Source organism: Geotrypetes seraphini, chromosome 6 (genome assembly GCF_902459505.1).
Source record: "Geotrypetes seraphini chromosome 6, aGeoSer1.1, whole genome shotgun sequence".
NCBI lineage: Eukaryota > Metazoa > Chordata > Amphibia > Gymnophiona > Dermophiidae > Geotrypetes > Geotrypetes seraphini.
In genome coordinates, this window is record NC_047089.1 from 207851415 (window position 1) to 207865186 (window position 13772).

The window sequence follows — 13772 nt, forward strand, 5'->3', positions numbered from 1 at the left end:
TAGGGACAGAGAAAGTACCTATATTTAATATGTAAACTGCTTTGGCTGTACGATAGAAAGGTGGTATCTCAAATGCATTACCCTTCACACTTACTTTTGTAATAGTTATAAATTTGTATGCAGATAAAAATCTATAAAAACTTAAGCAGCTGTTGGCAAAGGCAGGATTTTAGTACACTGCATCTTTACCAGTGACTTTGGACATATGATCTTGTTTCATTTGTTGCATTCTATCCATCTATAAATAATATTTATGGTGGCTCATGCCCATCCAGACAAAGGGGGTTATGCCCTCATGCCAGAAAATAAAGTGCTCAGAGCCGACTTCACTGTCATTGTGGGGGTTGATGATTGTTTATATTGTTTGCTATACTGTCTTTCAGACCAAATGGTGAAACAGTTTACAAAATATATGAAAAGCAAAAGAATCAATAACTAGGGGTAGAACAGGTAGAATTGTGAAAGAACCAAGCTAGAGATTAGCTGCCCAGTCCCATTCCCTTGGTCCCAAAATCATTGAGTCTAAACTCCACTGAAGGCAGACTCCAGAAAATGTGCTTTCAGAACTCCTTTTGAATTTTCTTATATGAAGACTTCACCCAAATCAGATCGCAATGAATTGCAAAGTGTAGGCATAAGATAGAAAAAAGTAATTGCCAGAACAGAAACTGTCAGAGCATGAAAAATCAAGGGAACACCCACAGGTTTTTTCCTCTTGAGACTGGAGAACTCTAGTAAGAATGTAAGGAATAATTAGTGATAACAAATAACATGGAAGACGACAGTAAAATACTTTGACTTATCAAAAGTACTATATTTTTTGCGCCATAAGACGCACCCTAAATTTAGAGGAGGAAAACAAGAAAAAAAAACCCATTCTGAACCAAATTCTCCCTGCTAGGTTCTGTACTCAACCCCACACTCCTTGCCAGGCTCTGTACCCTTTCCCCCCTCTTGAGGTCTAGTGGTAGGCAGGGACAGGACACAGGGCAGGCAGGACTAGTAGCTGGCAGGCAGGGCTAGTTGTTGGCAGACGGCCCCCCACCCCGAGGCAGGCAGGCAGTGCCTCCCACCCCCCTGGCATGGCTCCCTGCCCTGAGGCAAGGAAGCATGCTGGCAGGCCCCCATACCATTTTTAAAATTATGCTGTATGGCAGGAGCTTTCAGCGCTCCTGCCCTTCCCTCAGCTAACTCAAAAACTCTCGCGGCAGCATCAGAGCAGAACAAGAGCTTTTCGCATTCCTGCCTGGCCCCTGCTCCGTGAATGGCAGCCATGTTTTTTGGATGGTCATATCTTCAGCTTCATTTGACTGTAAGCAGCAGTATGGAGCCAAACTTTGCCAAAAATTTTCGTTCGTGAATTTTTTTGCCTACTTTGCTGACCTGTAGAAATGGAAGCACGTTTGCAAAAGATTTCAAACTTGGCACAGAAACGTGCTCCAAGGTGTTGTACCAAACTGCAACAAGCTTCATTTAAAAAAATCTAGATGTCCTAAGTTAATAAAGAATGGATTAATTTGGGCTGATCACTCACTAATTTGGGATTTTTTTTTTCATTTAGCAAAATCAAATTGGATATCCACAGCCTTATGGCCAGTGGGGTCAATGGTATGGAAATACTCAGCAAATTGGTCAGTATGTGCCTAATGGTTGGCAGGTGCCAGCATATGGAGTTTATGGACAGACATGGAATCAACAAGGATTTAAGTAGGTATATTTTGATTTGTCTGTTGTATTCAAGTATGTTGTCAATATTAAGGGATTAGGGCAGTGATTTGGAGGAGGTGGAGAAGGAATGTAGCTGCTTTTAAAATTGGATTTATGATACAATGAGGTGTGAAATAGAGAATGACATGGGGACAAATTTTTCCCTGTCCCTACAGGAACTCATTTACCTGTCCCGGCAAATTATTTTCCTATCCCTGCCCCATTCCTGCAAGCTCTGTCCTCGTTACAAGCGTCAAACACTTTAAAATCATAAGTGCTCGAGGTTTCTGCGGTTAAGGCTTAGTTTACAGGAATGGGATAGGGATAGTGACAATACTTGTGGGGATGGGGAAAAATTAGTCCTCATGTCATTCTCAAGTGTGAAACTCTGGCCGTCTCTGATGCTCTGTGTAAGGAGGAGTATAAATAAGCATCATAATGCTACTAGGGCTGTACATAATGCTAAGAGTCCTATCAAAAAGTGTTTCTTACTCATACAATAAGGAGGAAAGTTTTTCTAGTAAATCAGTCATGGCAGCCAAGCAGCTGTTACTTCTCTGGTACTGTGAAGCCCATAAGAATGTGCTATGTCACATTCATAATGCCATAATGAGGATTAGCATTTTGAATTTGTTACTCTAACACTTAATTTTCAAATTCAAGGGCTGCCATTGATCTAGTAGATGTTCAGATAAATAAAAAGCACAACTCAACACCAAGGTGTATATTATGTAGTGTAGGAAGAAAAATGGGACCTTTTTTTAATGCTCTTAACACCAATGTTTGCTGTTTTTGTTATTAACTGCTTTTTTCTCTCTCTAAATAGTCAAACACAGTCCTCTCCTGCATGGATGGGTACAAATTATGGTGTTCAACCAGCCCAGGGGCAGAGTGCAAGCATGATAGCAAATCAGACTGGATATCGCATGGCAGGGTATCAAACCCAGTGACAAAAGGACTCTAGACATATATAGTATGGGAGGCTTTAAACTAAAGCCTCTGTTTACTTTAAACAAAACACAAAGCTGTTATCAAACCAATTCCACACAGATGTCAAATACAGTGTATTTATTTAAACAAACATTTTTTAATCATGAAATTCCTCGTCATCCACATTGTTTAAACAAAGGAAATAAGATGCCGGATGTCTCTTTGCTTCTTTACCCTTTTTGATATATAACATGTTTCTTAAAATCCTTGTTTGAAAAAAAAAATTGCAGGGATAACTGCCACTTTTAAAAAAAATAAATTTAAAATACAAATGGGCAGCATATTGCACATCAATCATTTTTTCCACTAACGTGTGCAGTTTTAGTTCTGCATTCCTACTGTGATTTCAAACATGTATTATAAGGTTCATTGTACAAAGAATGCTATAGAGCTGTGTAAATTCTGAAGGTTTGTGAGTTTTGCTGTTTAAAACCTTTAGCATGTGCACAGTTATGCATTGTGTATAAATTGCCATCTCTACATTTTTATGTTCTGTTTTGCCAGGGTTCTTGATTACAATATATATATTTTTTTAGTTTACATCATTTTGTACCTAGACATTTTTTAAAAAGAAAATGGTCTTGCCTTATGGACATTGTTTCTTAAATTATCAGTAACTAATGTGATACTCCACATTTGCTACTGTGTTCTAAAATATCTCAGATGGATCAATTTGCTCATATTTTTTCTGTTCTGCCTAAGAAGGTGCCTAGAAACAATTCCCTGTTGGATTTGTTCTAAAGGATTTTTATCTTCTGTGCTCAATTTTTTTTTTTTTTTGTGATATGTAAAACAGGAAATGTAAAATCCTGTCTCCAGATAATTACTTAAATGTGATAAATTCTTATTGAACCAGTCTGTTTTGCTTCATCTGTCCATTTTTTAAATTCTGTGTATGTATAATTTCTTGAAAAAGGTGAAAGGTTGGTGCATGCACAACTTTCAGGAAGTCTTTTTACCATTCCCTGACTGAAAAGGAGTATGAGGAATTTTTCCATGAAACTTATGCTTGAAATTGATTTCTGCTTGCATGTGGATATAGATAAATATCTGTCTATATGTGTATATATAGATATCACACACACACTCACACTCTTCTATTCCTGATTATATGAAATATTTGCCTTTTTGTTTTAAGAAAAATTGTAAAGGGAATATATATGTAGAAAACTATCAGCTTAATAGTTTTAGTATGAAAGTAGTTTATTCAGTATGTACAGAACACCACTTGCGAGGATGTGAAACATGCTAACACAGCTGAGAAAAACAAGCTGGAAAACGTACATTTTTAAATGTTATGAGGCCAAAAATATACAGTCTATCCTACCTCCTGTACCAGTATGTAAAGACGGTATGTATCTGTTTCTGGAAATAACTATTGTTTGGTGCTTGGAGTTTTAACTGTTGAAATTTGTTCTCTTTCTGTCTTAAGTTTCCTTGGAGATGTGCCAACAGTTGGTATCAGAAAGATACTTTCTTGTACAATCCCCTCAATTCCTGAACAAGTAGGTGGTCAATCCCATCTTGCGAGATCTTTTGTAGGAAGCTTCATTAGCATAGCTTTTTGATCATCCTCTCTTACCTCTAGACTGCCCTCCAATGTCCAGTTGTCTTCCTGCAAGCAACTGAATCTAGTACTAAAATTACAAGTCCAAAATTGATAGTACTAGTACCATTTGTCACAATACTGGACCCGCTCACACTTACATAAGAGATGTGTAAAGCTGATTGAAGCAAATGGCTAATTTAAAAAAATAAAAAATAAAAAAATTTGAATGGATCTTCAGAACGCAACCGGGCATAGCATACTTCTGGTTGCTAACATCTCCATCGATCCAAATTTTATTGAATATTTTAATATTTTTGGGCATATATATTTTTCTTTTCATAAAATGAACTTAATTCATAAAATAACCACCACTTAGCTTTGACTTATTCTTCTGTGCATTGGTTATCTTCAATTAGGCCACCTCTCCCGACATGCATGTTTCACTGGAAATTTTCATCAGGGTCGAGGGGGAACTATAATTGAACAAGAAAAGCTGCTTTTTTAGAAACCATCATCATCAAACTTCAGTTCAGCATTGAAAACTACCAAATAATCATTATACCTCGTACATCAGCTTTCACTAGAATATCAAGTGCTTACCATTTGAGGGAGCTGCCTTCCACCATGTAACATGGCCGCGGTTTGAATTACCTGCCTCTTAATTCAGCTGTCTAGAGGTAAGAGAGGAGAAGCAAAAAGCTATGCTAATGAGGCTTCTTACAAGAGATCTCGCAAGATGGGATGGACTATCCACTTGTTCAGGAATTGAGTGTGGATATACAAGAAAGAATATTACCAAGGTAAAAACCTAGTCTTTCCATAATATGGGTTAATGTAAAGAGATGAGGGAGTTCTTGGTGTTCTGTTGATCACTTAAGACTGAGCCCATTGACTTTCAGGTTCTCTATATACTGCAAAATCAGCCAATATGGTATACAAATACAAGAGAAAAGTTAAATGATGTAACTGGATCTCTAAAGGAGATTGTACTTTGTAATGGAATGCAGAACATTGCAAAGGCAGCTCTTATATTTCATGAAGATCACAATACTGTTTCCTCCTATCACTATTTGCATACAGTTATTCTGAATGAGCTTGGAACTGAATTTTTTTTTTCTTTTAGCAGGTTGTATAAATTTTTAAACAGTCATATTTCATTGGGACTGGATGAACTGATGCGGTTCATTGGTATGTGACCATAATAGATACCTTATATTCTAAGGTGTCTATGGTCACATATCAATGAACCGCATCATGCTTGGTAGTTTCTTTTTATATGTTAACTATATTGAATAGATAAACACTGTGCATCAGTCAGGATAGACCTGCATGTTAAAATGCAAGATCAGAGTTGTCTTTTCTCTTTGATAGCATCTTTGGTATGGGAGGAGCACAAAGATTCAAAGTAGGCTTCCAAATTTTAAAGGAGTTAAGATTCATGTCTTTCAGGTAGATTGCCATAAGCCCAACCTTATTCTCAAGATAAAGTGTCTCCAAAGCAAAGCTCTGAGTAGTTTGATTTTTCTGTACATCTCTATTTGTCAGACTGAGATTTGAGGGTGGGAGATAGAATTTGAGGCTTTCAGAAAGCTCCACTGTTGATAAGAAGAAGAAAAAAAAAAAGACACCTTAACATGTTGAATTTATATTGTAGGGAGAAGACAGAAAATGCACTTTTTAAATTTTTATTTCTAAACTTGAAGCTGTGACTCTGGCAAATGGATATGACATAAGCAACTTAAAACTGAAATAATCCCAGAAATAGTGTTTATCAGAAATGTTTTTACATTTTTAGTTTTTCAAATGGAGTTATTGGCTTAGTGAATGGTAGTGGTAATAATACAGCCTTTTTTCCACATTTGATAGTTGTGTTCTATTTGTACTAAACTAGGACTTCTGTCTGAAAACATGTATTTTGATATTTCTCTGTTTTGGAATTGCAACAGTGGAATTTCAAGATGAAAAATTTCTAATCCGCAGAGGGCATTAATAAAACATCTTTTATGTACCTCAGTTTGCCTTTAATTTTTCCAACTTAAAGCTATACATCAGTTCATAGAATTAAAATTGTAGAAGTTGGAAAATTATTTCATGATTATTAGTCCTGATCTTGTTTGGTGTATGTTAAGAACAGATTATGGTTATTTCAAACACTAAAGCAGCAATGCTATGACCAGTGAAATAGTGTCTGATAATTGCCATTCTCTAGAGACAAGCAGGGGAGATGCAGGCTCACTTGTTGGTGAAGTACTAGACTGATCCTGAGGGTCATTGCTCTCCCCTAGCTCTTGTAAGCTTTTGGCTTACTGGGCATTTGCAAGGACTCTGCCTTCTGAGGCTCCTCCCCTTGCTTTGCCAGTATTTTTTCTTAGCCACTTCTGACTTATTGCACCCCCCTCCAACTCTCCCTATCTCTCATTAATATTTTCAATTCCTAATAATAAAAGTGAGGTTAACCTGCCACCTAAATAGTTTCCTCAAGAACCCAATTGCTTAATCCCCCCCCCACACACAAAGCAGGCAATTAATCTTCTCAGAAAATATCTACTAAATCTGTCAAGCTCCAGGACTGTGCAGAGTTCCTTTTCACTGAAGAAAACATCTATTCTTGTTTAATGTGGCTCCTTCCTTTGGCAGCATTTACTCACCGCATCCACAAGCCGCACTGTTGGATCCCTCCCCCCAGGAACCAGTTTTGGCACTGCTGGGGGAGATGATACCCTGATCTGAGCCTGTTGGGGAGCAGCGTAAGTCTACAGAACCTGCCAGAAAGACACATGGCTGAAAGGTGCTGGCACTGGGGGACCCCTCATGGTCTGCCTCTTCTTCTCACAGTCCTCAAATCATGGGAACGGCTCCCAGGAGGCCTGCTTCAGCCTCCGGCCCTCTCCTATCATAAAGCAATCTACATCACAAAGCTTTCCTCACCAACCAGCCATCTCTCATTCCTTACCCCCAGGGCCCTGTTTCGGCACCAATGGTAGAGGTGAACTGCAATTGACGGACTTCATAGGGGGTCGAACAATGGATACCAGAGGATGCTCCGTCCTTTTTTCACTGGCCGGCACGGTGGCAATGACAGGAATAACACCAAGGCCTACTGCTTCTTTGCACACCCTGCAGTCACAGCTTTGGCCTCTCAGTCCTCTCCCTCATCTAGCAAAGACCCGCTAACAACAAAGGTAGGTCCTGCAGGTACCCAACCCCTATGGAGCTAATGAGTGGCACAGATGACAAGCCAGAAAACATCTGACTTCCTGAGTATATATTAACCATTTGGATTACCAGATTTCTTGAAACTAGTAATGTTTGGTTTAGATTTATAACTCTTTCCCTGTAGGTTAAAACATCTAATATGGAAACAGGTTGAATACAAGCTCTGTTTTCATTGCAATGATTAAATTTTAACTCCAGCTTTTGTGAAGTTGGCTTCCCTATTACAAGTGGATACTGCATTTAGAACAAGTATTGAACTTGAAATTGTAGTTTTAAGAACATAATAATTGCCATACTGGGACAGGCCAAAGGTCCATCAAGCCCAGTATCCAATAGTGGCCAACCTAGGTCCTAAATACATAGCTAGAACCCAAGTAGTAAACAGATTTTATGCTGTTTATCCTAGGAATAAGCAGTGGATTTCCCCACACCATCTCAATACTGGCCTGTGAACTTTTCTTTTAGGAAATAATCCAAACCTTTTTTTCCGTTACGTCCCTTTCGGATTCCATACGCTAGGTGTTCAATCCCAACCCACAATCCGGGTGTTGCAGAAATCCACATCTTTTCTGAACACATGCTCCACCTCCCTAGGTTAAGAGCAAACAACCTTGGTTTCAATTTCTGCAAGTAGTCCGAGCAGAAGTATATAAACTTAAGGTTTGGTTTAGTATATAAATTTTAGTATATATATTAAGGTTTAGTTTAGAAGTCTTGCTGTTGCTCTGCTTCTGTTCCTTATTTTTTTGCTTAAAGTTCATTTTTTGGTGGCTTCAGTACCTTGAGACCCCTATCTGGTGGCCCCCTGTTGGAGAAAAGGATTTAGTCTGCGGAGCTGGACTGCAGCTTCACACAAATTCTGATGGATCTGTGGAGTCAACCTGCTGTGTGCCACCCTTTTCAATGCCCAGGGTCCTTTCCTATGGAAGTCTGCTGGCTGGTGACTGTCACAGGTTTCTATCACACGCTGTATGCATCTGGACAGAAACCTACCCGGGTTTCAAGACGCAGGTTGCCTTTTCCACCCCAACCATGTGGCAGAGGATCCGTGGGGGCGGAGGTTGTAGTCAGTCTCTGGCCAACTGGCAGTCCAAATATCTTCATTCCTGTGCAGTTGGAGCTATTTCTGAGGCAGAAAGTAATTTTTCCCTCCACTCAGCTGCTTTAAAAGTGCTGACAGACAAAGGCACTACAGAAACTGTGAGAACCTCCTTTATTTCCTATGGGATCTTCAGGGGTGGTTTGTGGATCAATTTAAACTTTGTTTTTCACAGTTTCTGTGGGGGTTGCAAAATTCGAGACTAGGAGGATAACAGTTTCAGTACAGAATCCTACATCTTCTAACAAATATTACTGAGGTAAGAACCTAATTTTCCAATCCACATATTCAAATATAGCTCAGAGATAGTTTACTTTTAACACACCCCAATTTCAGGCCTAGAATACCTAAGATATCCAAAAATATAGTTGCACCTTATACATATTATCTATCTACTCCAGTGTCAAACTTTTTTTAACTGCAACACACTAACAGAGCAAATATTTTCAGGGCACACAAAGAGGAGGACACGTGGCCCCTACCTCACTCCACTCCCAGCCCTGCACAGGCCTCAGAGCATGTGCAGATGTCGATACAATGACATACATGGGTGTGATGTCATCAAGTTGATGTCCACAAATGCTCTGAGACCCATGCGGGAGCAGCCCTGAGCTCTCGTGGCAGAAAGGAGAGACACACTGGTGTCAGCAGTGACACTCGCTATATTGTCATTCCCTGGTAGCACACCTAGAATCTTGCTATGGCACACAGTTTGCGATACACTGACCTACTCCATACTGACTTCAGTAAGAATCTGAAATTTTAAGATTAAGAGCAAAGTGACCTATCCAGCATAGCTAGTTAGGTGGTTAAGATTTTAACTGCTGATCCATGCTAACCACTTTACTACTATTCTGAGCTGACATGCTCAATGCTTGGTTTCCAAAGGACTCTCTTGTTTGTCTTGTTTCTTTTTTGAATTCTACCGCTGTTTTTGTTTTCACTACTTCCTCCAGAAGCTCCATATTAGCCCTGATCAGAGTTTAAAAACTTGGAATATTGGTGGGTGGGTGGGTGTTCCCTAGCAAAAGAGGTGCTAGTAATAATTTATTTTCTTTTATACTGCCCAACCAGTAGTTCTGGGCGGTTCACAACAGGAGAATACTGAAACATTTCAGCATATGGTACATACTCAAATGCCAAGCAATACTTAAGGGGCAGGAGTGAGGTGATCACTGAGGGACCCACCCCATAATAACCTGGTCTACTGCAATTAGCCACAGCATTGATGAAAAGGCAGAATTGGTGTATAGAGCCTGAGCTTTTTTATTAAAACTTGGGAATATAGAAACATGATAGCAGATAAAGGCCAAATGGCCCTTCCAGTCTGCCCATCTGCTATCTCCCTCAACAAATCCCACAGCTTGAATTCACAATTTTTTTGACTCCACTTCTAACAGAAAGAATATATCTACCATTCTTTCTGTAAAAAAATAAAAAAATTCCTTAATTACTCCTGGGACCATGGGTGAATTTTAGCAGGCAACAGAAAACATTCAAGTACTCTACCTCCTGAAAAAAAGTCCTAGACCAGTGGTTCTTAACCTTGTTAGAGGTACTGAACCCCACCAGTTTCATATGCATGTTCACCGAACCCTTCTTTATTGGAAAAATAAAATATGATTTTTACAAATTCCAAGTATAGGTATACAGTGAGGGAAAAAATAATATCAATTTTGAAAACAAAAAAGTTCTCCTATATTTCGAATAATAATAACATAATAATGAAATGTACTGACATTACATTACATTACATTACATTACATTCTGCTGTTGCCTCTCAGAGACCAGTTCAGAAATGTGCGGCTTTACCTTGGCAAGTGCCACTCTCATGTCATTTTCGCAACAAAGTCTGTTCCTTTTCTTCGTTTTTATGTCCAGCATCCTCGAAAAGGATTGCTCGCAAAGATATGTTGTAACAAACGATATGAAAATTTCCAGAGCTTTCTTAGCAATAACAGGGTACGTTACCAATTGTTGACACCAAAACGTTGAGAGCGTTGTTGTTCTGAAGAGTTGCTGTTGAACCTGGCTCTGCTGAATTTCAATGATTTCATCGAGGTATTCATCATTGACATCTGTTGTCTCAACACTAAACGTGAACGGCTGTCTCACCCATGCTGGATATGACTCTCTTGTAGGGAAGTATCCGTCGAGAGACTTTGCAAGCTCATCTAAGTGCGTGGCAATAGTTTGCTTCAGTTCCGCGGGTACAGAAATGTCTCCGATTCCATATACATCTTCGATCTTATACAGTTGTCTAGCAGGGGAAAGTTTGCGAAGTTATCATTTTCTGTTCGTCGTTTCCATAATGGTAGCTTTTTTTGAAAAGCTTTCAGGTTTTCTTCCGCTTCGATGATGTTGACTCCACCACCCTGCATCTGCTTATTGAGATGATTGAGAGCTGCAAAGATATCAGCCATGTACGCTAAAATGAGAATGAACTCAGAATTTATCCCAGGACAAGCAGGCAGCATATTCTTAACGAATGGGTGACGTCACCGACAGAGCCCCGGTACGGACCTTTTTAACTAGAAAGTTCTAGTTGGCCGCACCATGCATGCGCGAGTGCCTTCCCGCCCGACGGAGGAGAGCGTGGTCCCCAGTTTCTTCGTTTCCGCGGAGCAAAGAAGACGCATGTGCTTTCAACGGCCGTTGAAAAGCTAGTTTCTGCCTTCCCGCTCGCGTAATTTTTCTTCTAATTTTTCCTTTCGGATTCCCTATTTTTACTTACAAAAAAACAAACAAAAAAAAACTCGTCCAGTTTTCTTGATATTTTCAGGCTGGCCCCGGCGGGGCCTGTTGCCACCATACAGGCCTCCGGATTCGATTTTGCGGAGGCCGTGTTTCCCTTCATGCCCCTTCAACCGGGCTTTAAGAAGTGCCAGCGGTGTGCAAGCCCGATCTCTCTCACCGATCCGCACAATTGGTGCCTGCAGTGCCTGGGTCCAGAGCATCGGGCTGACTCTTGCACCCGCTGTGCTACGCTTAAAAAGCGCACATTAAAAAACAGGCAGATCCAGCAAAATCTTTTATTCGGTACCGGATCTGCCATGGAACCTGCTGCGACGTTGATGGCACCACAAAAGTCGGCACCCATGACGTCGACACCACCTGACCCTTCTTCGGGGTCGTTGGGCCCAGGTAAGCCAGCCAAGAAGCCCTCCACTTTCCTTGAGCGCCCTCCTGCCACGGTTGCGACACCGGCCTTCCCGGCACCGCACCGATATCGGTGAGTGCCTCATCATCGGCCTCCTCATCGCCGGAGCGTAGAGCGGCACCTATGGTACCGAAGAAGAAAAAAGCAGTATTGGTGCCCCTCCTGGATGACCGCATCGCGGCCATACTCCAAAACCAATTACAGGAGCAGCTCCAGCAACAACTCCAACAACTGTTGCCGGCGTTGCTGGCACCGCACTTTCCGGTACGGGACCGGTCCGAGCCTCGCACTGTCCCATCGGTGTCGACCCCCTCGGTACCGATTAATACCTCCATGCCGGTGCTCTTGGCTGAAACACCTACAGTGCATACCCGTACTGCTGCCGACCCTTCCCGGTCCCAGGAACGACATCGGTCTTCCTCTCCCGGTACCGCCTCGGTGCGCTCAGGCAAATCTCTTTCAAAGACCCGCCATGCCGAGCCTTCCACACCGATGTCCAAACGTGCACACCCTGACGTTAGAGACCCAGACTTGAGGGAAGACTCCCCGCATGGTACCGAAGAGGACACTTCGTCAACCGACGAAGAACCCTCCATGACCGATACCGCCTCAAAACCAGAACAATCCTCTTTTTCTAAATTCCTTAGGGAGATGGCAGCAGCTCTTTCCATCCCCTTAGAGTCCGACTCTAAAAAGTCTCAGGCTTTCCTCGATGCCCTAGACTTTGAGCAACCTCCCAAGGAATTTCTAAAGTTGCCCGTCCACGACATCTTACGGGAAACTTTCTATAAAAACTAGGAGACTCCCCTCACTGTTCCCGGGGCCCCTCGCAAATTGGATAGCTTGTACCGGCTTATTCCAATCCCAGGGTTTGACAAACCTCAATTGCCCCACGAATCCCTCCTGGTGGAATCTACTTTGAAAAAGTCTCAGGGTTCCAGTGTATATGCCTCCACCCCTCCTGGCAGAGAGGGAAAAACCATGGATAAATTTGGTAAGCGCCTTTTCCAAAATGCCTTGCTAGCCAATAGAGCCAACAACTACACCTTCCACTTCTCCTTCTATATGAAGCATCTGGTGCAACAGCTCTCCTCCTTACAGAAATACCTTCCTGAACGTAAGGTCCCTCTTTTCCAGCAACATATTTCCAGCCTCCTCCAACTCAGGAAATTCATGGTTCGCTCCATCTACGACTCATTTGAGCTGACCTCTCGCGCATCTGCCATGGCGGTGGCCATGCGACGTTTGGCATGGCTGAGAGTCTCTGACCTGGACATTAACCACCAGGACCGCCTGGCTAACGCACCTTGTCTGGGTGATGAACTCTTCGGAGAGTCCCTGGACTCAACAACCCAGAAACTCTCAGCACATGAGACCAGGTGGGACACTCTGATTAAACCTAAAAAGAAGACTCCACCTGCTCGCACCTACAGACAGCAGTCTTCATACCAGCGCAGGTTCTCGGCCAGACCTCTCAACCCGCCTCAACAGCAGCCTCGCCGACCTCGTCAACAGCATCAATCTCAGGCTCGCTCACAGTCTCACCAACCTGCCAAGCCTCTCCCTCCATCAAAACCATCTCAGCCCTTTTGACTTTTTTCCTCCAGGGCATAGCCAGTCTCCCACCACCATTGCCTCTTCCTCAGCCTATCAGAGGTCGCCTCCAAATCTTCCTCAGCCGTTGGGAGGTCATCACATCAGACCAATGGGTCCTCAACATCATTCGCCACGGCTACTCTCTCAACTTCCAGACTCTTCCACCAGACAATCCTCCCGTAGAGTCTGCTTCTCACTCCTCCCAAACCCTCCTCCTCCTGAGGGGGGTCCACTCCCTCCTTCTTCTCAATGCCCACTCCCTCCTTCTTCTCAATGCCATCGAAGAGGTGCCTTCGGACCAAAGGGGTCAGGGATTCTACTCCCGCTACTTCCTGGTTCCCAAGAAGACAGGAGACCTTCGTCCCATCCTCGATCTCAGGGACCTCAACAAGTGTCTGGTCAAGGAGAAGTGCAGAATGCTCTCCCTTGCCACGCTTTACCCTCTTCACTCTCAA

At 42.1% G+C, this 13772-nt stretch overlaps 1 protein-coding gene across 7 annotated transcripts in view; it reads left to right on the forward strand.

Moving 5' to 3' along the window:
• Nucleotides 1-6254, forward strand: part of TIA1 (TIA1 cytotoxic granule associated RNA binding protein) — an 87241-nt gene extending 80987 nt beyond the window's left edge. For all 7 annotated transcript variants that reach the window (XM_033948855.1, XM_033948856.1, XM_033948853.1 and 4 more), the window contains 2 exons: nt 1562-1707; nt 2534-6254. In XM_033948855.1, the coding sequence (XP_033804746.1) occupies nt 1562-1707; nt 2534-2657 (270 nt within the window). In that variant the 3' untranslated portion in view covers nt 2658-6254. The remainder of the gene's footprint in view (nt 1-1561; nt 1708-2533) is intronic.
• Nucleotides 6255-13772: the final 7518 nt, after the last annotated feature.